The sequence below is a fragment of the Prionailurus bengalensis genome, chromosome A3 (assembly GCF_016509475.1).
Source record: "Prionailurus bengalensis isolate Pbe53 chromosome A3, Fcat_Pben_1.1_paternal_pri, whole genome shotgun sequence".
Lineage (NCBI taxonomy): Eukaryota > Metazoa > Chordata > Mammalia > Carnivora > Felidae > Prionailurus > Prionailurus bengalensis.
Window position 1 is genome coordinate 108,635,945 of NC_057354.1, and position 15,997 is coordinate 108,651,941.

The 15,997-nt window shown below is 36.0% G+C and overlaps 1 protein-coding gene across 3 annotated transcripts in view; it reads left to right on the forward strand.

The window, feature by feature from the left end:
• The window catches only part of MAP4K3 (mitogen-activated protein kinase kinase kinase kinase 3), a 206,053-nt gene that overhangs the window by 166,676 nt on the left and 23,380 nt on the right, over window positions 1–15,997 (forward strand). For all 3 annotated transcript variants that reach the window (XR_006301061.1, XM_043604108.1, XM_043604109.1), the window contains 8 exons: window positions 929–971; window positions 2,902–3,061; window positions 4,106–4,218; window positions 7,952–7,993; window positions 9,805–9,889; window positions 11,871–11,950; window positions 13,123–13,183; window positions 13,508–13,625. Coding sequence is in view for 2 of the 3 variants with exons in the window: in XM_043604108.1 (XP_043460043.1) it covers window positions 929–971; window positions 2,902–3,061; window positions 4,106–4,218; window positions 7,952–7,993; window positions 9,805–9,889; window positions 11,871–11,950; window positions 13,123–13,183; window positions 13,508–13,625 (702 nt within the window). In the remaining variant the exon portion in view is untranslated. The remainder of the gene's footprint in view (window positions 1–928; window positions 972–2,901; window positions 3,062–4,105; window positions 4,219–7,951; window positions 7,994–9,804; window positions 9,890–11,870; window positions 11,951–13,122; window positions 13,184–13,507; window positions 13,626–15,997) is intronic.

Consider the following 15,997-nt stretch of genomic DNA (forward strand, 5'->3'; position numbering starts at 1 on the left):
AGGCTGCCATTACAAAATACCACAGACTGAGTAACTTGAATAACAGAAATTTGTCACAGCTCTATTCTGTTCCTGGTGATGGCCCTCTTACCTGGCTTGTAGACAACTGCCTTCTTTCTGTGTCCTCAGATGGCCTTTTCTTGGTGTGTACAAAGAGAGTGAGGAGAGATCTCTCTTCCTCTTCTTACAAAGTTCTGTTGGATCAGATATATGGGAATATTTTCACTTACATAAGCGTTCAGGCTTAGTTTTTTTAGATTCTCTTTTTTTCTTTAAAGAAAAGTGCAGTTTCATGGTAGAGTGACAGGTACCTGACTAGCAGTTGGAGGCATAAAGGCATAGGTTTTCTTTTCTGTCTCAGTACTCTTTGACCTTGAATCAGGTCACTTAACTTCTCTGGACCTGTTTCCTCATCTGAGAGTTTATGCTCCATCTTTTAAGTTTTTGTACATCGAAAACTCCCAATTCTGAGTTATAATGAATCTTAGCTTCAATCAGATAAATTCTGCCTAAAATTTTGTAGAGAATGTATGTAGCTTTTGATGAGCTTCATCAGAGATATTTCATCTCTAACAGTAATAAAAATGAAGCTTACATTGTGATATATTTTTATACTACATCATTTTGCTGTTTTTCCCTAACTAGTTGTTGCTAGTGTTTTCATAATAATTACCATTCAATTGATATAAACTAGAATTGTAGTTATCTTTTCCTATTTTAATTTGAAACCAAGAAAGCATGTCTACTTAATTACTTCTGAATAAAACTTCATTCAGCATAACGTGAACATTGTACAGAACGTTTTGGAAAACACTCATAATCTCAGGAAAGGGAACTTGTTTCTGTAAATTTTCTTCCATATCTTTGAAAAATTAATTATACTTTAGTAATCATTCAATTCTGATCCTAAACTTTTACATTTTTATAGTTCAACCATGAAAGCAAAAGTTCCACCTCCTTTGCCACCAAAGGTAAGCAGGTTTGTTTTTCAGTTTGAATTATGTGTGGTGTGGGTGTGTGTGGTTGATCTGTCACATCAGTACTATATTAATAGTTACTCCGTAGCTTATTTTCACTTGAGAGCCACAAGAAAACATGAAGTTACCAGCCATGATATTGATGATTGTGATTAATTTTGGTTGCTTTTTTAAATTATCCAACTTGTCATTTAGTATTTATTCTAAATAATAAAGTTCTAGAAATTTATACATGAAAATGATTAAATTAATGGGTTAGTATTAATTCACCTGGCTTAGAAATCTCACATTTTTTGTAAGATTTTTTTCCTTCAGAAGCTATGATCTAGTAAATGATTTCCTAAGAATGGGTAATGGGTAGTGATTTATTATCATAGATACTAAATTATCAGAAGGTACTTTTACATTTAAAAAACAGTAAGAATAATTTTCAAAAATTTTTGGCAACTGTTTTGTCAGAAACATTGTAAAATGCTAAAATTCTCACTGATGGGTTTTTTTTAAAAGGCACAATGAGTTAATATAGGTAATACTAATATAAATTTATTTCATGAGTTTATATGCACAGCAAGTTTTAATTATAAAATGAACTGTTTATAAAATGAACTGTTTATAAAATGAGCTGTTACAAGGTTTGAAATCAGGGTTTATAAATGACAATTGGAGTCTGGCCCCTTTTGGCATCTAATGTTTTACTATATTTTCATTTAGGTTATTCAACTATCATTTCATTTTATACTTTAAAAAAATTATGAAAGCTTTGAAATCCGGGTTTATAATGTTTATTTTTGAGAGAGAGAGACAGAGTGAGAACAGGGGAGGAGCATAGAGGTAGGGAGACAGAATCAGAAGCAGGCTTCAGGCTCCCAGCTGTCAGCACAGAGTCCGACGTGGGGCTCGAACTCATGAATCACAAGACCATGACCTGAGCCAAAGACACTTAACTGACTGAGCCACCCAGGTGTCCCAAAATCAGGGTTTATAAACAAGAATTAGAGTCTGACCAGTCTTGGCGTCTAATGTATTACTGCATTTTGTTTCATTTTATACTTAAAAAAAATTATGTTTCCCACAGGTAAATAAATAATACTGTATTTGCTTGTTTTGTTTTACATTAGAATTTCAAAAACATAAGTGTGAACAATCTTTCTAGTAAGGGACACATTAAGAATTTATAAATTCTCCAAACCTTCAGCTGACTGGGGCTTTTTCCATTGTCTGCACAGAAAGTTTCTTAGCCATTCCATATTGCGGTGTTAAGTCTTTTCCAGTATGATAGAATTTTAATTGGTATCTTCTCCTGCCCCAGTCTGAAAGGTTAGGCATTAACATAAAAGACATTGAGTCATCTAAAACATTTTTTTAATGTTTGTTTATTTTTGAGAGAGACAGAGACAAAGCATGAGAGGGGGAGGGGCAGAGAGAGAGGGAGACACAGAATCTGAAACAGGCTCCAGGCTCAGCGCTGTCAGCACAGAGCCCGACGTGGGGTTCGAACTCACAGACTGCGAGATCATGACCTGAGCTGAGGTCGTACGTGCAACCGACTGTACATTGAGTCATCTAAAAGAAACAGTTTAGTCTTATAAAGAACTGTAATTTGATTAGCCTGAATGTTTAAAATAAAGAGACTCATTTAAATTGGAGATCAGAAAGAGCAGAATATTTTTATTTAGCAAGTCTAGATAGGAAGGCTTGCGAAGGAATTAATAGAAAAGGACCTTTTTTCTGAGAAAACATGTTACTGTACATTTTTAGGATATATATTAAGATAATATGAATCAGATAGTTGAATGACCTTAAAGCTCAGCTAGTAAACACAGAATAGTATTTACTTCAGGAAAGACGTTTAATATTTTTCTTTTTTGAATGAAACAAGTAATTTCATGTTTAATCATTGATCTCCTTTTCTGTATTATTTCAGCCTAAGTCCATATTCATACCACAGGAAACTCATTCTACTGAGGATGATAATCAAGGAACTATCAAGAGATGTCCTATGTCGGAGAGCCCAGCAAAACCATCCCAAGTTCCACCCAGACCACCACCTCCCAGATTACCTCCACAAAAGCCAATTGCTTTAGGTAATGGGTGAAGGGAGGGTGAAATAAGTACGTTACCAGGTTTTCGTACTGTGTGAAGAAAATGGAGGGTGTCTTTTCTTTTAAGAGTATCTGAAATTCCTTTGAGGGAGGGGAGAAGGAAGGCAGTGACTGTAGAGATGGCTTCTGCTTTTTTGCCACATAGTTTGAAGTGTTCATATATGACAGGATTACTGTGACCCATTCTGGTATTAAAATGTCCTTGTTTCTCATTTCCTATCTAGCCTTCTTTCTTGGGGAATGGTAAATGCTCAGTTCATGAGTTATCTGAGTGTGGCAATAGAAGAAACTGAACGAACAAGGACAATGTGTTTTGGTTGTAGGCTACTTGTGTTTTAGAAAAACAAAAGAGGGTTCTTCATCTAACTCCTTTCTTTTTTTTATTTCATATTATCATTTTTAGAAAAATGATTGTCACTTTTGCTAGTTATTTGTCTCCAAATTAATACTAGAAGATGCTGTTTTAGTACTGTATTGTGTATTATGCAAAAGAAACAATTAAAAAGCAACTAAAATTTCCTGGATATTGTAAATTGGCCCTTCCTGAAAGTAGTTATATATTCAGTATTTCTTTGTTTTTCGTATTAATATATGTGCTTAGATATAACCTGATTTTAAATTTGTCTCTATGAGGGGCACCTGGGTGGCTCAGTTGGTTGAGCATCCAACTTCATATCAGATCATGATCTGACGGTTCATGGGTTCAAGCCCCGCATCAGGCTCTGTGCTGACAGCTCAAGAGCTTGGAGTCTGCTTCAGAATCTGTGTCTCCTTCTCTCTCTGCCCCTTCTGCACTCGTACTTTGTCTCTCAAAAATAAATTAAAAATGTTAAAATAAAAATGTTTAAAAAAAGAGATAGAAGTAGAACATAGGTATCAGACTTTTTTTTCTTGAACTGTTTCTGATCGGATGAAGGCAGAAACCATCTGAGAAATCGTATTTTTCTTTCCTATTTGATAATTTTCTAAGTGAAAGTTTTCATGAAAATTAATCCTTTTTAAATATATTTAAACATCTTATTGAAGGAAATGGAATGAGCTCCTTCCAGTTAAATGGTGAACGAGATGGTTCATTATATCAACAACAGAATGAACATAGAGGCACAAACCCTTCAAGGAAAGAAAAGAAAGATGTACCAGTAGGTATTTATATTTATAATATACTTACTATATAATATATAATAATACTTAATAATATAATTGTATTTTCTTTTTCATTGTTAAGTTAGTTTTATTATAATTAAACTATAGGGATTGTATATTTTGCAATTAGTATGTTGTTTTTTTAATGTATTAATTATAATAGATTGCTTAAATTTTAAAAAAAAGTAACTGCTGTGGCAAACTTGAATGATGACTTTCTGCTATTCAAATTATGTAGGCCTTTTTTTTTTTTTTAAATAATAGTGTATTTTAAATGTGACCTTCAGCATACAGGTAACTATTATTATTCTCATTGATGAGATTCTTAAAAGTTCCTAACAGTCTCAAAAAGTTATGGAAAGAAGGACATGGACAGATAAGGAAAGCTAGGACTTTACTTAGGATGAGTTTTTAACTATAGATTACATAATCCGTGGTATTACTACTATTACTCAAAGAAAATAACAAGGAGGAAAAATGAAAATTATTTTCCAGTAGATATAAAATATCACTGTAGGAAAGATGAAATTAGCCTCAGTAGCTATTCTTGTTACAAATGTTGGATAAAATACTGTGACATAGCTATTAAAACATAAATAGTATTTATCAGGATATTAAAATTTTTTAACATTTGTAAAAAATTTGCTCATGATCGTCAGAAGACATTTGTCTTTCATCATAGAACTTAAAACAAAACAAAACAAAAAATCCTTAAAATACCCAATTCAGCAGATGACCAATGAAATCATAAGATGAGAGTATTTTTTAAGTTTTTGTGTATGTTGGGGCACTTGAGTGTCTAGGTTGGTCGAGCTTGATTTCTGCTGAGGTCATGATCCCAGTCAGGGTCGTGGGATCAAGCCCTACATGGACTCCCCATTGAGTGTGGAGCTTGCTTGAGACTTTCTCTCCCTCTCCCTCTCCCTCTCCCTCTCCCTCTCCCTCTCCCTCTCCCTCTCCCTCTCCCTCTCCCTCTCCCTCCCTTTCTCCCTCTCCCTCCCTTTCTCCCTCTCTCCCCCCACCCACACATGAATGCACACACTCTCTCTCAAATAATAAAAAAAAAAATCAAAGTTTTTGTGTTTACTAATATTTGCTTTTATATAGTACAGTTAAAGTACTTATGTGCATATAGCTATGGTTTTATGCAGGAAGCACATTGTTAGAGGCTTTTGTACTATAATCTGTTTTTTTAAGATTTCATGACATAATATGACATACCCTTTTTACATTTAGTTATCCATTACAATGGATAATCTAGGATTATCCATTGTAAGTTGTGAAATTTAGGTAGGATGTTGTTAACAAAAGCATCAAATGCCCTTTAGGAATGGGTTTTTATGATGTCTCTTCAACTGAACAGGGCCTTTTTGTGTTCACTGGTTTAAATTTTAGCAGCACTGTTAATGTAGTACAGAAATACAGCTTCATGACTCTACGATGCAGCATGAGAACTTTTGAGAGATGTATACATTTTTTTATGTGTGCATTTGTAATTCTTTCTCTTACCTTATTTCATTAGGATAAGGAACTACTGTACCGTAGTAGTAAAACTAACAGTCTCAGTGATTCTGAAATATGTTGGCAACTGTATAATAGGATAAACAGTATCCATGATATGTTGAAACGTGATTACAGTTTCTGCAGCTTGAAAATGTTTATAGCCAATTCTGTCAGTACTCAATGTAAATCTGACAGTTTCAACATTCAGAGCTTGCTAACTTAAAATGTTGTGTGGGGCATCTGGGTGGCTCAGTTAAGTGTCTGACTCTTTGGCTCAGGTCACGATCTCAGTTTGTGGGATTGAGCCCTGGGTTGGGCTCTGTGCTGACAGGCGGAGCCTGCTTGGGATTCTTTCCCCACCCCTCTGCCCCTTCCCTACTCATGCACACGCTTTCATGCGCTCTCTCTCTCCCTCTCTCTCCCTCTCTCTCCCAAAATAAATAAATACACTTTTCAAAAATGTTTTGCTCATATAGATGATCTAAGGTAACTTAAGGACATAAATATAAAACCAAGTACATAAGTTAGTTGCAAAATGAAAAAAAAATTATCACAAATTGGTGGCAGCAATAGGCTATACATCCTCATACACATATCTACAAAGTAAAATTTCAAATAGTTTTAATTTCAGAAGTGTCTAATAGTTACAGAAGTAGTGTTACACAGCATATTTTATTTGTATCAGGTATAAGAAATCAATTAATAGATTTTGATTTTTGTCACAGTTAAATAATTTTGACTTAGAGTGACAAAAATTAGGAAGTCATTCCTTAAAATGTTATTAACATTAACCCCCAAAGAAATGTAGACTTTCATAAAACTTATATTTAAAGTATAATCCCTCTGAAAGGGTGGGAGGCAAATCATATATCCAGGCTTGTGGCCCCTTGGAAAAATATCTGGTATTCTTGAGCTTTTTTTTTTTTTTTTTTAAATTTAGAGAGAGCACACGCAAGTCAGGGAGAGGGACAATGGGAGAGAGAGACAGAATCTCAGGCACACTCCGCACTCAGTGTGGAGCCCAATGTGGGGCTTGATCCCACGACCCTGGGGTCATGACCTGAGCCAAAATCAAGAGTTGAGCGCTCAACTGACCTAGCCACCCAGGTGCCCCTCTTGAGCATATTTTTACTCTCCTTATTAATTATCAGTATAGTCTGACCAGTGATTGATATATTTGAATCCCTCAAAATGTAAAACTTCAACTCACATTATAAATAAGGTTAAGATAATCTACAGACTAGGATAAAACATTTGTAACATATTTAATAGATAAAGTATTCAAATCTGGAATCTATAAAGAACACCAACAAATAGATAAGAAAAAAGATAACTCAGTAAAAAAAAGAATGAGAGAAGACAATTCATAGAAGAGAAAGTACAGATAGCCAATAAACTCTTTTTAAAATATTCTCAGTGTTCCTAGCAATCAGAGGCATGCTTATTAAGGAGAAAACATTTTTTACTGATCAGTTTGATAACATTAAGTGTCTGTGAGACCAAAGGAACCAGGGCTCATCCACACTGCTGGTGGGTATAATGTGAAATGGGCACTCAGAAAGACAGTTTGGTGGTCAGTATCCACTGCAGTGTAAGAGGTACAGACTTTATATTCCAGTAGTTTCTCTTATCACAGCATACCCTAAAAAAATAATTCATACATTGCATAGTAAGGTAAATGCAAGAGTGATCATTTCTGCATTGTTGTTAACAGTAGAAAGCGGAAAATAACTTAAATACCCAATAATAACTAGGGAATAGCTAAATAAAGTTTGTTGTATTTGTACTGTGCTGCAGTTAAATGAACCAAATCTATGTGTACTGATACGAAGATCTAAGACCCGTTAAGGCAAAAGACAGGTTGATAAAAGAGTGCATTAACTATGTTCTAAAGCACACACCAAAACAGTGTTTTCTATGGGGACACATATAGAAGTATATACAAGCTGGTATGGAAAGATACACAAATACATGAGTACATATAGTTGCCTAGGAAGAGGTTTGGAAGGGGCACCCTAAACCAGCTTTTTTGGAGAGGGGGCAGGTACCAGGGATAAATGGACTGTGGAAGGATTATAGGGGACTTTAGCCTTATCTGTATTGTGCCCTTTTACAAAGAGAGAGCGTACATGTGTATTTTATTTCAATAATTATGTTTGAAATACAGTATTAATATGCCAAACAACAACAAAAGAAGTATATTCATGCATGTATTCTTTTTTCTAGAAGCCTATTAGTAACGGTCTACCCCCAACACCTAAAGTGCATGTAAGTATAAATATCAAATAAGTTGTTTTCAGGCTAAACACAATGACCAATAATTGCTTGACTGTGTACCTTTGGTTAGATTTTTTAGCTTTTTGAAAGAATCTCCATTTAGTATTGAAAAAATCTATAAGATTGCTAATTTAAATATAGATTGTTACATTTTAAAGCTCCTTTATTCCAGAATTTGTTACTATCTTCTTTGCAGACATTTTTGAAGAAATGTAGAAAGGGCACATGGATATAATAGGAAGTACAGAATGTAAATAGGACACATTTTTTTCTAGCATTTTCAATGATCAAAAACATTTTAGAACTAGAAGGAGCATTAAAGGACCATCTGACCCAAACTAGTTTGCCCACGAGTAAAACTGAGACCCCACAGTATTCACAAGATCACAGAACTACCCCCCAGCTCCAACCAGAGCTGGAATAGACGTTAGATACAGTCCTGTGTTACAGTCTGTTGTGGTTTTGTTGTTTGATTTTTTTCATTGGACCATGCTGTTTTAGGATTAAAATTATATTAGTTCAGTGTAATTGTGCGTCAGTATAGGTAGAACTATATTTTCGCTGCTGCAACTCTCTAATCTGAAACATAGTGTGACACTAATTGAGGTGTCCACAGAGCTTCTAGTCTGTAACCTCCCAACTCTACTTTTTAGCCTTTTAGTTTATTTCTTAATTTTTAGCCTTTTTTCTCGACTTTTTAAATTAATATGAAGATCTAAGTATTTATGCCTTATCTTATAAAAGTTTTGAGAGTGAAGGGCTCCCAGGTCTGGCAGAGACATTCGGGTTGTCCTGTTTGGATACAGTAGAAAACTCTTCGGTCAGATGTACAGCTGATGGGGAGGAGCCTCTAACTGGAAAGGCAGGTGGGACTGACCGTACAGACTGGCTTACACTCGGAGTTGGTTGAATTGTTCGGCACCGCATTGTGTCATTTGGATTTTTAGGGGTTAGGCCACACCTCCACATGTGACTTTTAGCAGCTGTCTTAAAGTATAATTACCAGAATGAGTTAAATGATACACTTTCTGCCCTACACCATAAAAACATGTTTATAGGTCTTCTGCGAGGTTGTTGTTATTTGGTGCTAAAATCTTAATTGTTTGCTAGGTTTCTGTGAGCAGAAGGAAATCTTAGGATTTATTATTTTGATTCTTTTTTATGTTGATATTTCTAATCCATTATCATCAGCTACAGGGGTGTGTGTTCTGTCTCTGGGTATTGTCTCCATATTTGTGAAGAAAACACTCCAACTATATGATGCACAGTGCTCTTCTTTTCATCAAATATTTGTGTTCTTTCCCCCCAAGTTGTTGCTAATAAAAGTGATTAAATGAGTAAGCTTTCTTGTATTTATTTATTCTAACATGAACAATAATTTGAAAATTAACATTTTATTCTTTCAAGATTAAAAAAAAAGTTCAAATGAATGATACTGTGTTTCCTTATAAGGTATTTATTATATGAAAGACTTGTAAATGGGCTTAATAAATATTAACATAAAAAAATAAAGATTTTTATTGAATCTATCCAGGGAAAATAATCACATTGCTCAGTTTTTCTTAAAAAATGGGTCTGTATGTTTTAAAGTACATATATGAATTTGAAACCAGCCATACCTCTTTCATGTTGAAGTATTAAATTCAATGATTAATAACATTGTATTATTAAGATTATTTAACATTTATTACTAATAACATTTCAATGATTCAATAAATAAGAAAATTTTCACCTTTGTAGCAGTTATAATTTCCTTCTTAGCAGGGAATATCGTATTACTTGGTTATTCTTTGTTTTTCCAGATGGGTGCATGTTTTTCAAAGGTTTTTAATGGATGTCCCTTGAAAATTCACTGTGCAACATCATGGATAAACCCAGATACAAGAGGTAGTACTATATGTTATTTGTTGTTGTTGTTGTTGTTTAATGTTTATTTTTGAGAGAGAGACAGCATGTGTGGGGAAGGGGCATAGAGAGGAGGACACAGAATCTGAAGCAGACTCCCCGCTCTAAGCTGTCAGCACCAGAGCCTGACATGGGGCTCAAACTCATGGACTGTGAGACCATGACTTGAGCCGAAGTCGGACATTTTACCAACTGAGCCACCCAGGCAGCCCCTTTCTAGTTGTTTTTTAAACTGAGGTCATGGAAGTATTCAGTTTTCTTCCTGCTCTGAATGTCTTCCTGAAAAATATTTTGTTATAATTCAAAAAAAAATTTTAGGCTATCTTTCTCTAGCTTATTAGCGGTGCTTGAGGTAACCCATGACACTAAAATTTCACTGTGTTGTCCCCATGTTAATATAGCAAAACCATGCACTCTATGCCACCCTAATTTTCTCCACAAAAGTTTTTTTCCACTGCTGCACACTCACTGTCTTTGTGTTTTAGACACAACTGTTGTTAAGGAGTTTAGCTACCCAGGGTCCAGGGTGTGGTGACCACGTTAGAGGATCTCTCCACCTTAAAGGAGATCATAATAAGTATTGTTGCCATTAGTCACTGACTAAAGACTATCTGCATTCTCCCACTATATATCTGTATCTTAATATATGTGTGTATAAGGTATGCATAAGCGTGTGCGCGCGCGCACACACACACACACACCTTCTTACTAAATCTTTTAGAAAGCCAAGGTGGGAACTTTTATTTCACAGGTAGGGAAAGTGACATGCAGAAAGGTTCACCACCGGTCGGTAGGAGGGCTGCAGTTCAAACCTGGTTAGATTGTATTCTTGGACCACAAAGCTTATGTCTTCAATCTGCCATTACTAATCCTAAATATTGGGCAGTATAACAATGCTCTTGGCCTTCTAAGTTCTTAGCATACTTCAGTTTAGTCTGGAGAAGTTCCTGACCTGTTGTTTTATATTGTCAAAAGCAGATCAGACAGGACCATAGCTAAACTAACATCTTCTAGAAGATACTGAGTACCTTAGCCAGGTATCTAAGTTTTAGCTTTATAAATAGGCAGTAGCCAGATCCTGGTTTCTGATGTTATTTCTTACAGTGGTAGCCCATCTGCAAAAATATTTTGAATCTATATCAGTTCTTTATTTACATTCTGTACATCAACTATACTTTTAAAAGAATTTTTTTTTTACTTTTTTTTTTAATGTTTGTTAATTTTTGAAGGAGAGAGAGACAGAGTGTGAGCGGGGGAGAGGCAGAGAGAGAGGGAGACACAGAATCCGAAAGGGGCTCCAGGCCGTGAGTTGACAGCACGGAGCCCGACGTGGGGCTTGAACTCAAGAACCGCGAGACCATGACCTGAGCTGAAGTTGGTTGATTAACCGACTGAGCCACCCAGGCTTCTCTTAAAAGAATTGTAGAAAATGAGCTATGGATTCTCTGCCAGTCCTCAGCACCCTCTGATGAGTGAGGAACCCTAGCATTCCAGTCTTCAAAACCTCTTTTACATAAAAGTTTTCCTCAGTGCTTTGAGGCTGGTATTTATACGTAACTCAGTTCATTAAGGCAGAGTTTTTAGCCACTTATTTGTATTAAAATATATTTAATGCTTAGGGGTGCCTGGGTGGCTCAATTGGGTAAGTCTCTGACTTCGTCTCAGGTCATGGTCTCGCGGATCATGAGTTTGAGCCCCGCGTCAGGCTCTGTGCTGACAGCTCAGAGCCTGCTTCGGATTTTTTGTCTCCCTCTCTCTCTGCCCCCCCTCACTTGCTCTCTCTCTCTCTCTCTCTCTCTCTCTCAAAAATAAACATTAAAAAATATATATATATGTATATATAGGTTGTCAATCACAGTAATTCTTTTTTCAGGTTATAGTACATATGTACATAATTTTAAACTATATAAATCCATTTTGAAAATATTTTTTTTATCAAAACCGGTGAATTTTGTCATTTCAGATCAGTACTTGATATTTGGTGCTGAAGAAGGAATTTATACTTTGAATCTTAATGAACTTCATGAAACATCGATGGAACAGGTACATTATTTTGTATTTTCCTTTCTTAAAGTCATACACACTAGGTAAGAAATAAGTTTCAGTTCTGTGATTTTCTGCCTCTTTATTTTTTTATCCATAAAAGCTTCATCAAGTATGTTGTATTTATCTGGTACTGAGGACGTATTCGCAGGACTAGTCCTTACCCTTCAAGGACCTCACGGGTGTAATAGAGGCGTGGCAGTAGCTGTAGCACTCAGGTTAGGTGTCACACTAGGAGTGAGCACACGTCACTAGCACCTCCTGTGGGGAAGTGAGAAGAGACCGTAAATGGCAATGAGCGGAACGTTCCCAGACAGAGAGAGGGTAAATATAAGTGTGAAGGTGTGAAGTGGTGCAGCGGAGTGGCAAGGGTGGGGAACCCTAAGCAGACAGTCTGGTTCGAGTGTAGAATGAGTGCAGAATGGTAACAGGAAGTGGGGGGGGAGGGGGGAGAGGCAGCTGCCAAACCCCAGAGCTTTGTTCATGAACTGATCCGTGTAGAACTGTTTGCAGCATGGTGACAGATGACGCTAGAGATTTTGGTCGAAGGGCAAGGAAATGTTGAGTTGGGGTGTTTGGAATTGCGTGGGGATGTTTCTTTATTGTCACAGTGACAGGGGGAAGCTTTGGATGTTTAGTACCCAGAGGCCAGCAATGCTAAACAACCTACAGAAATGATCATGATGACATCAGTAGCTAGTACCTGTATAAAGCTTACTATGCACCAGATACTGTTTATCTGTAAATGCTGTAAATGCTTTACATGTACCTGTATAAAGCTTACTATGCACCAGATACTGTTTATCTGTAAATACTGTAAATGCTTTACATAGAGTAATCTTCACAACTCTCAGAGATAGATACCATTATGAGTTGCATGTCAGATGAGAAATCTGAGGCACAGAAAGGATTAGTAACTTTTCAGAGATCTTACAGTGCTTAAGTGGATGAACTGGGATATGAACCCAGGCCAGGTGGCTCCAGAGTTCATGTGCTTAACTACTTGACCACACTGCCCCTCCCACTTGTATTCCTCCCATAGAGAAACACTACATCTAGGGAAACAAGAAAGACCTAGAATTGGCAAATTGAATGACCAGTTCAACATGGACATATAATAGAAGTATTTTACTTATTATCTTTTATAAACTTTGTACTTTTTTTTTTATCAGCTATTCCCCCGAAGGTGTACATGGTTATATGTGATGAACAATTGCTTACTGTCAATATCTGGTAAGTCTTTTAGTTTTTATTTATATTTTTTTAAGTTTATTTATTTTGAGAGAGAGAGCGAGCGAGCTGGGGAGGGGCAGAGAGAGAGAGAGAGAGAGAGAGAGAGAGAGAATCTGAAGCAAGCTCTGTGCTTTTAGTGCAGAGCCCGATGTGGGGTTCAGACTCACAAATGCTGAGATCGTGACCTGAGCCGAAACCAAGAGTCAGACCCTTAACCAGCTGAGCCACCAGGAGCCCCTAGTTTTTTGATACCTTTCACTTGTTCCTATTTATGTTATTAGCTTTTATATTGTGTTTATTTATTTGTTATATTTTTTTTTACAGGTAAAGCTTCTCAGCTTTATTCCCATAATTTACCAGGGCTTTTTGATTATGCAAGACAGATGCAAAAGTTACCTGTTGCTATTCCAGCACACAAACTCCCTGACCGAATACTGCCAAGGTAACTGTGCACTTACTTATGTTTCATCCTTAGAGATTATATGTTAATTAATTCTAAATAATAGTTACACTGCAGAAATTGAAAAAGCACTTAGTTTGCGTTAGTAGAAATCATGTGTAATGAAAAACTTGTGAGAGGTAATAGATTTTCACAAGAACTGAGAGACACCTCTAGAAGTTTAAAACTAATTACTGTTTAGTATTTCATACAACATTAAAACTGATTTTTCTCTATAATTTGCTAGTAATTTTTCTTCATATCCAATGCTTTGGACATATTTGTGTTAATTTGAATAACATGAATTTGTCTCAAAGCACAGTTTCTAAACTTAGAAAATCAAAATGATTTATTAAATCAAGGTTTTTACATTAGGAGATAATTACTTAGGAATTGAGGGGTTTTGCTTTTCTGCTTTCAGGGATTTTTCATTATGTTCTCTCCTCCTTTGCTTATTATATTGTACTTCATTTATTGACTGAAAGGTCTTCTGAGTCTGCTATAAATTTTATGTTACAAAAACATTATACTCTGGCCATTCTTCCTTTACCGTATCAGTTGTAAAGCAACTAATGTACACCGTTAGCTCTCAAGTACCTTGAAAAGCTGTTCTCAATGCTGAGTTTACAGCTAAAATGTGCCCCTTTGTGCAAAAGACTTTTTCAAAATTAATCTTTTTGATGAAAATCATTTAAAAGTTATACTGCATGCTTTTCTGTCTTAAAATAGATTACATTGAGTTTAATTGGACCTTTTCATGGTGACTCAGAGTTGCACCTATGAACTTGACTTATTATACTTCTACTGTAATGTCTACAGTTGGGGTTAAGGGCAAGAACTACCCCAAGAATGGGGCCAGGGGGCTTCTTCACGTAGAGTTTATCTGCCCCTCTTTTCCTCTCAGCTGCCACTTGGTGCTATTGATTTTCTGTCTTCTTACAGCACATCTCCCTCTAGCCTTCTGACTTGATAATCCTAAATTCTCTGGGCATGGAAGCTGGCCCCAAGCTTTAAAATATACAAGAGCGCCCCCCCCCCCCCAGGAATGTAAAGCACATAAACTTTAATACATTCACTTTTTTATATCATTTTGTCAGAATAGAGACCTTTGTAGTTTATTTATAGCTGTGTTCAATTCTTCAAATTTTACTGAATATACAAGATGTGCGGGAAGTTTCCTAGTATGTAGCTAAAACAAAATTGAATAACGTATTACCTCTTCCTTTAAGGAATTTCCATAGAGGAAGATGTTACCTCTAAGAGTGCTTTACCTCGAGGCTTTTATTTCATGTAATTTTGTTATAGTCAGTCTTTAGTGTTGGTAGCACTCACCAATGTGTCCTTCCCACTTTCTTCAATTTTGTTATCGTAAAATCTACTTTTTTTTTTAATGTTTATTTATTTTTGAGACAGAGACAGAGTGGGAGCAGGGAGGGATAGAGAGAGAGAGGAAGACACAGAATCCAAAGCAGGCTCCAGGCTCTGAGTTGTCAGCACAGAGCCCGACGTGGGGCTCAAACTCAAGAACCATAAGATCATGACCTGAGCCGAAGTCAGATGCTTAACAGACTGAGCCACCCAGGCGCCCCTAGAATCTACTCTTAATTCTCTCATTTACTGGCAAGAAATCTGAAAACCTTTTTTGCACAATAAAATTTTATGTTCTTCTGCCGTAAAGTGAGCACAAATTAAACTTCCCTTGGGAAGTTTATAATGTTCTGTGGTTCTCATTATAAATATAGGTACTCATTGTATTGTATGGTAAAGCTTCAGTTAAGCATAATTTTTAGAATCCAGGTAGACTTCAATTTAAATCCTACATTGTTCACTCACTAGGTTCAGGACCTAGAATAAATTGTACAACTTCTCAGGATATTCATCTGTAAAATGGAACCATATATCTATCTTGCAGATTGTTTTAAAAATGATAAATTATGTATGAAAAGTATCCACCATGGTTTCTGGCACATATTAGGCTCTTAAGAAATAGTCATGTTATCATTATTATTAGTCATGGTAAATTGAATTGTGTCTGTAATGTACCCTAAAATATCCTACATTAAGTACATTGAGAATGTTGGTTCACAGGATTCTAGTTAATTGGGTGCTGTAAATAAATTTTTTTGCCTTGTAAAATCATAACTAAAATTAAGGTAAGTCTATATGTAGATCACTGTAGAAAATTATGAGTTTTTTATAACATTTCAGTGTGCTGCTCACAGCTCAGTTTTGAATCATTTCATTATCGTTAACTTTTTTTTTTTTGGGACAGAGAGAGACAGAGCATGAACGGGGAGGGGCAGAGAGAGAGGGAGACACAGAATCGGAAACAGGCTCCAGGCTCTGAGCCATCAGCCCAGAGCCTGACGCAGGGC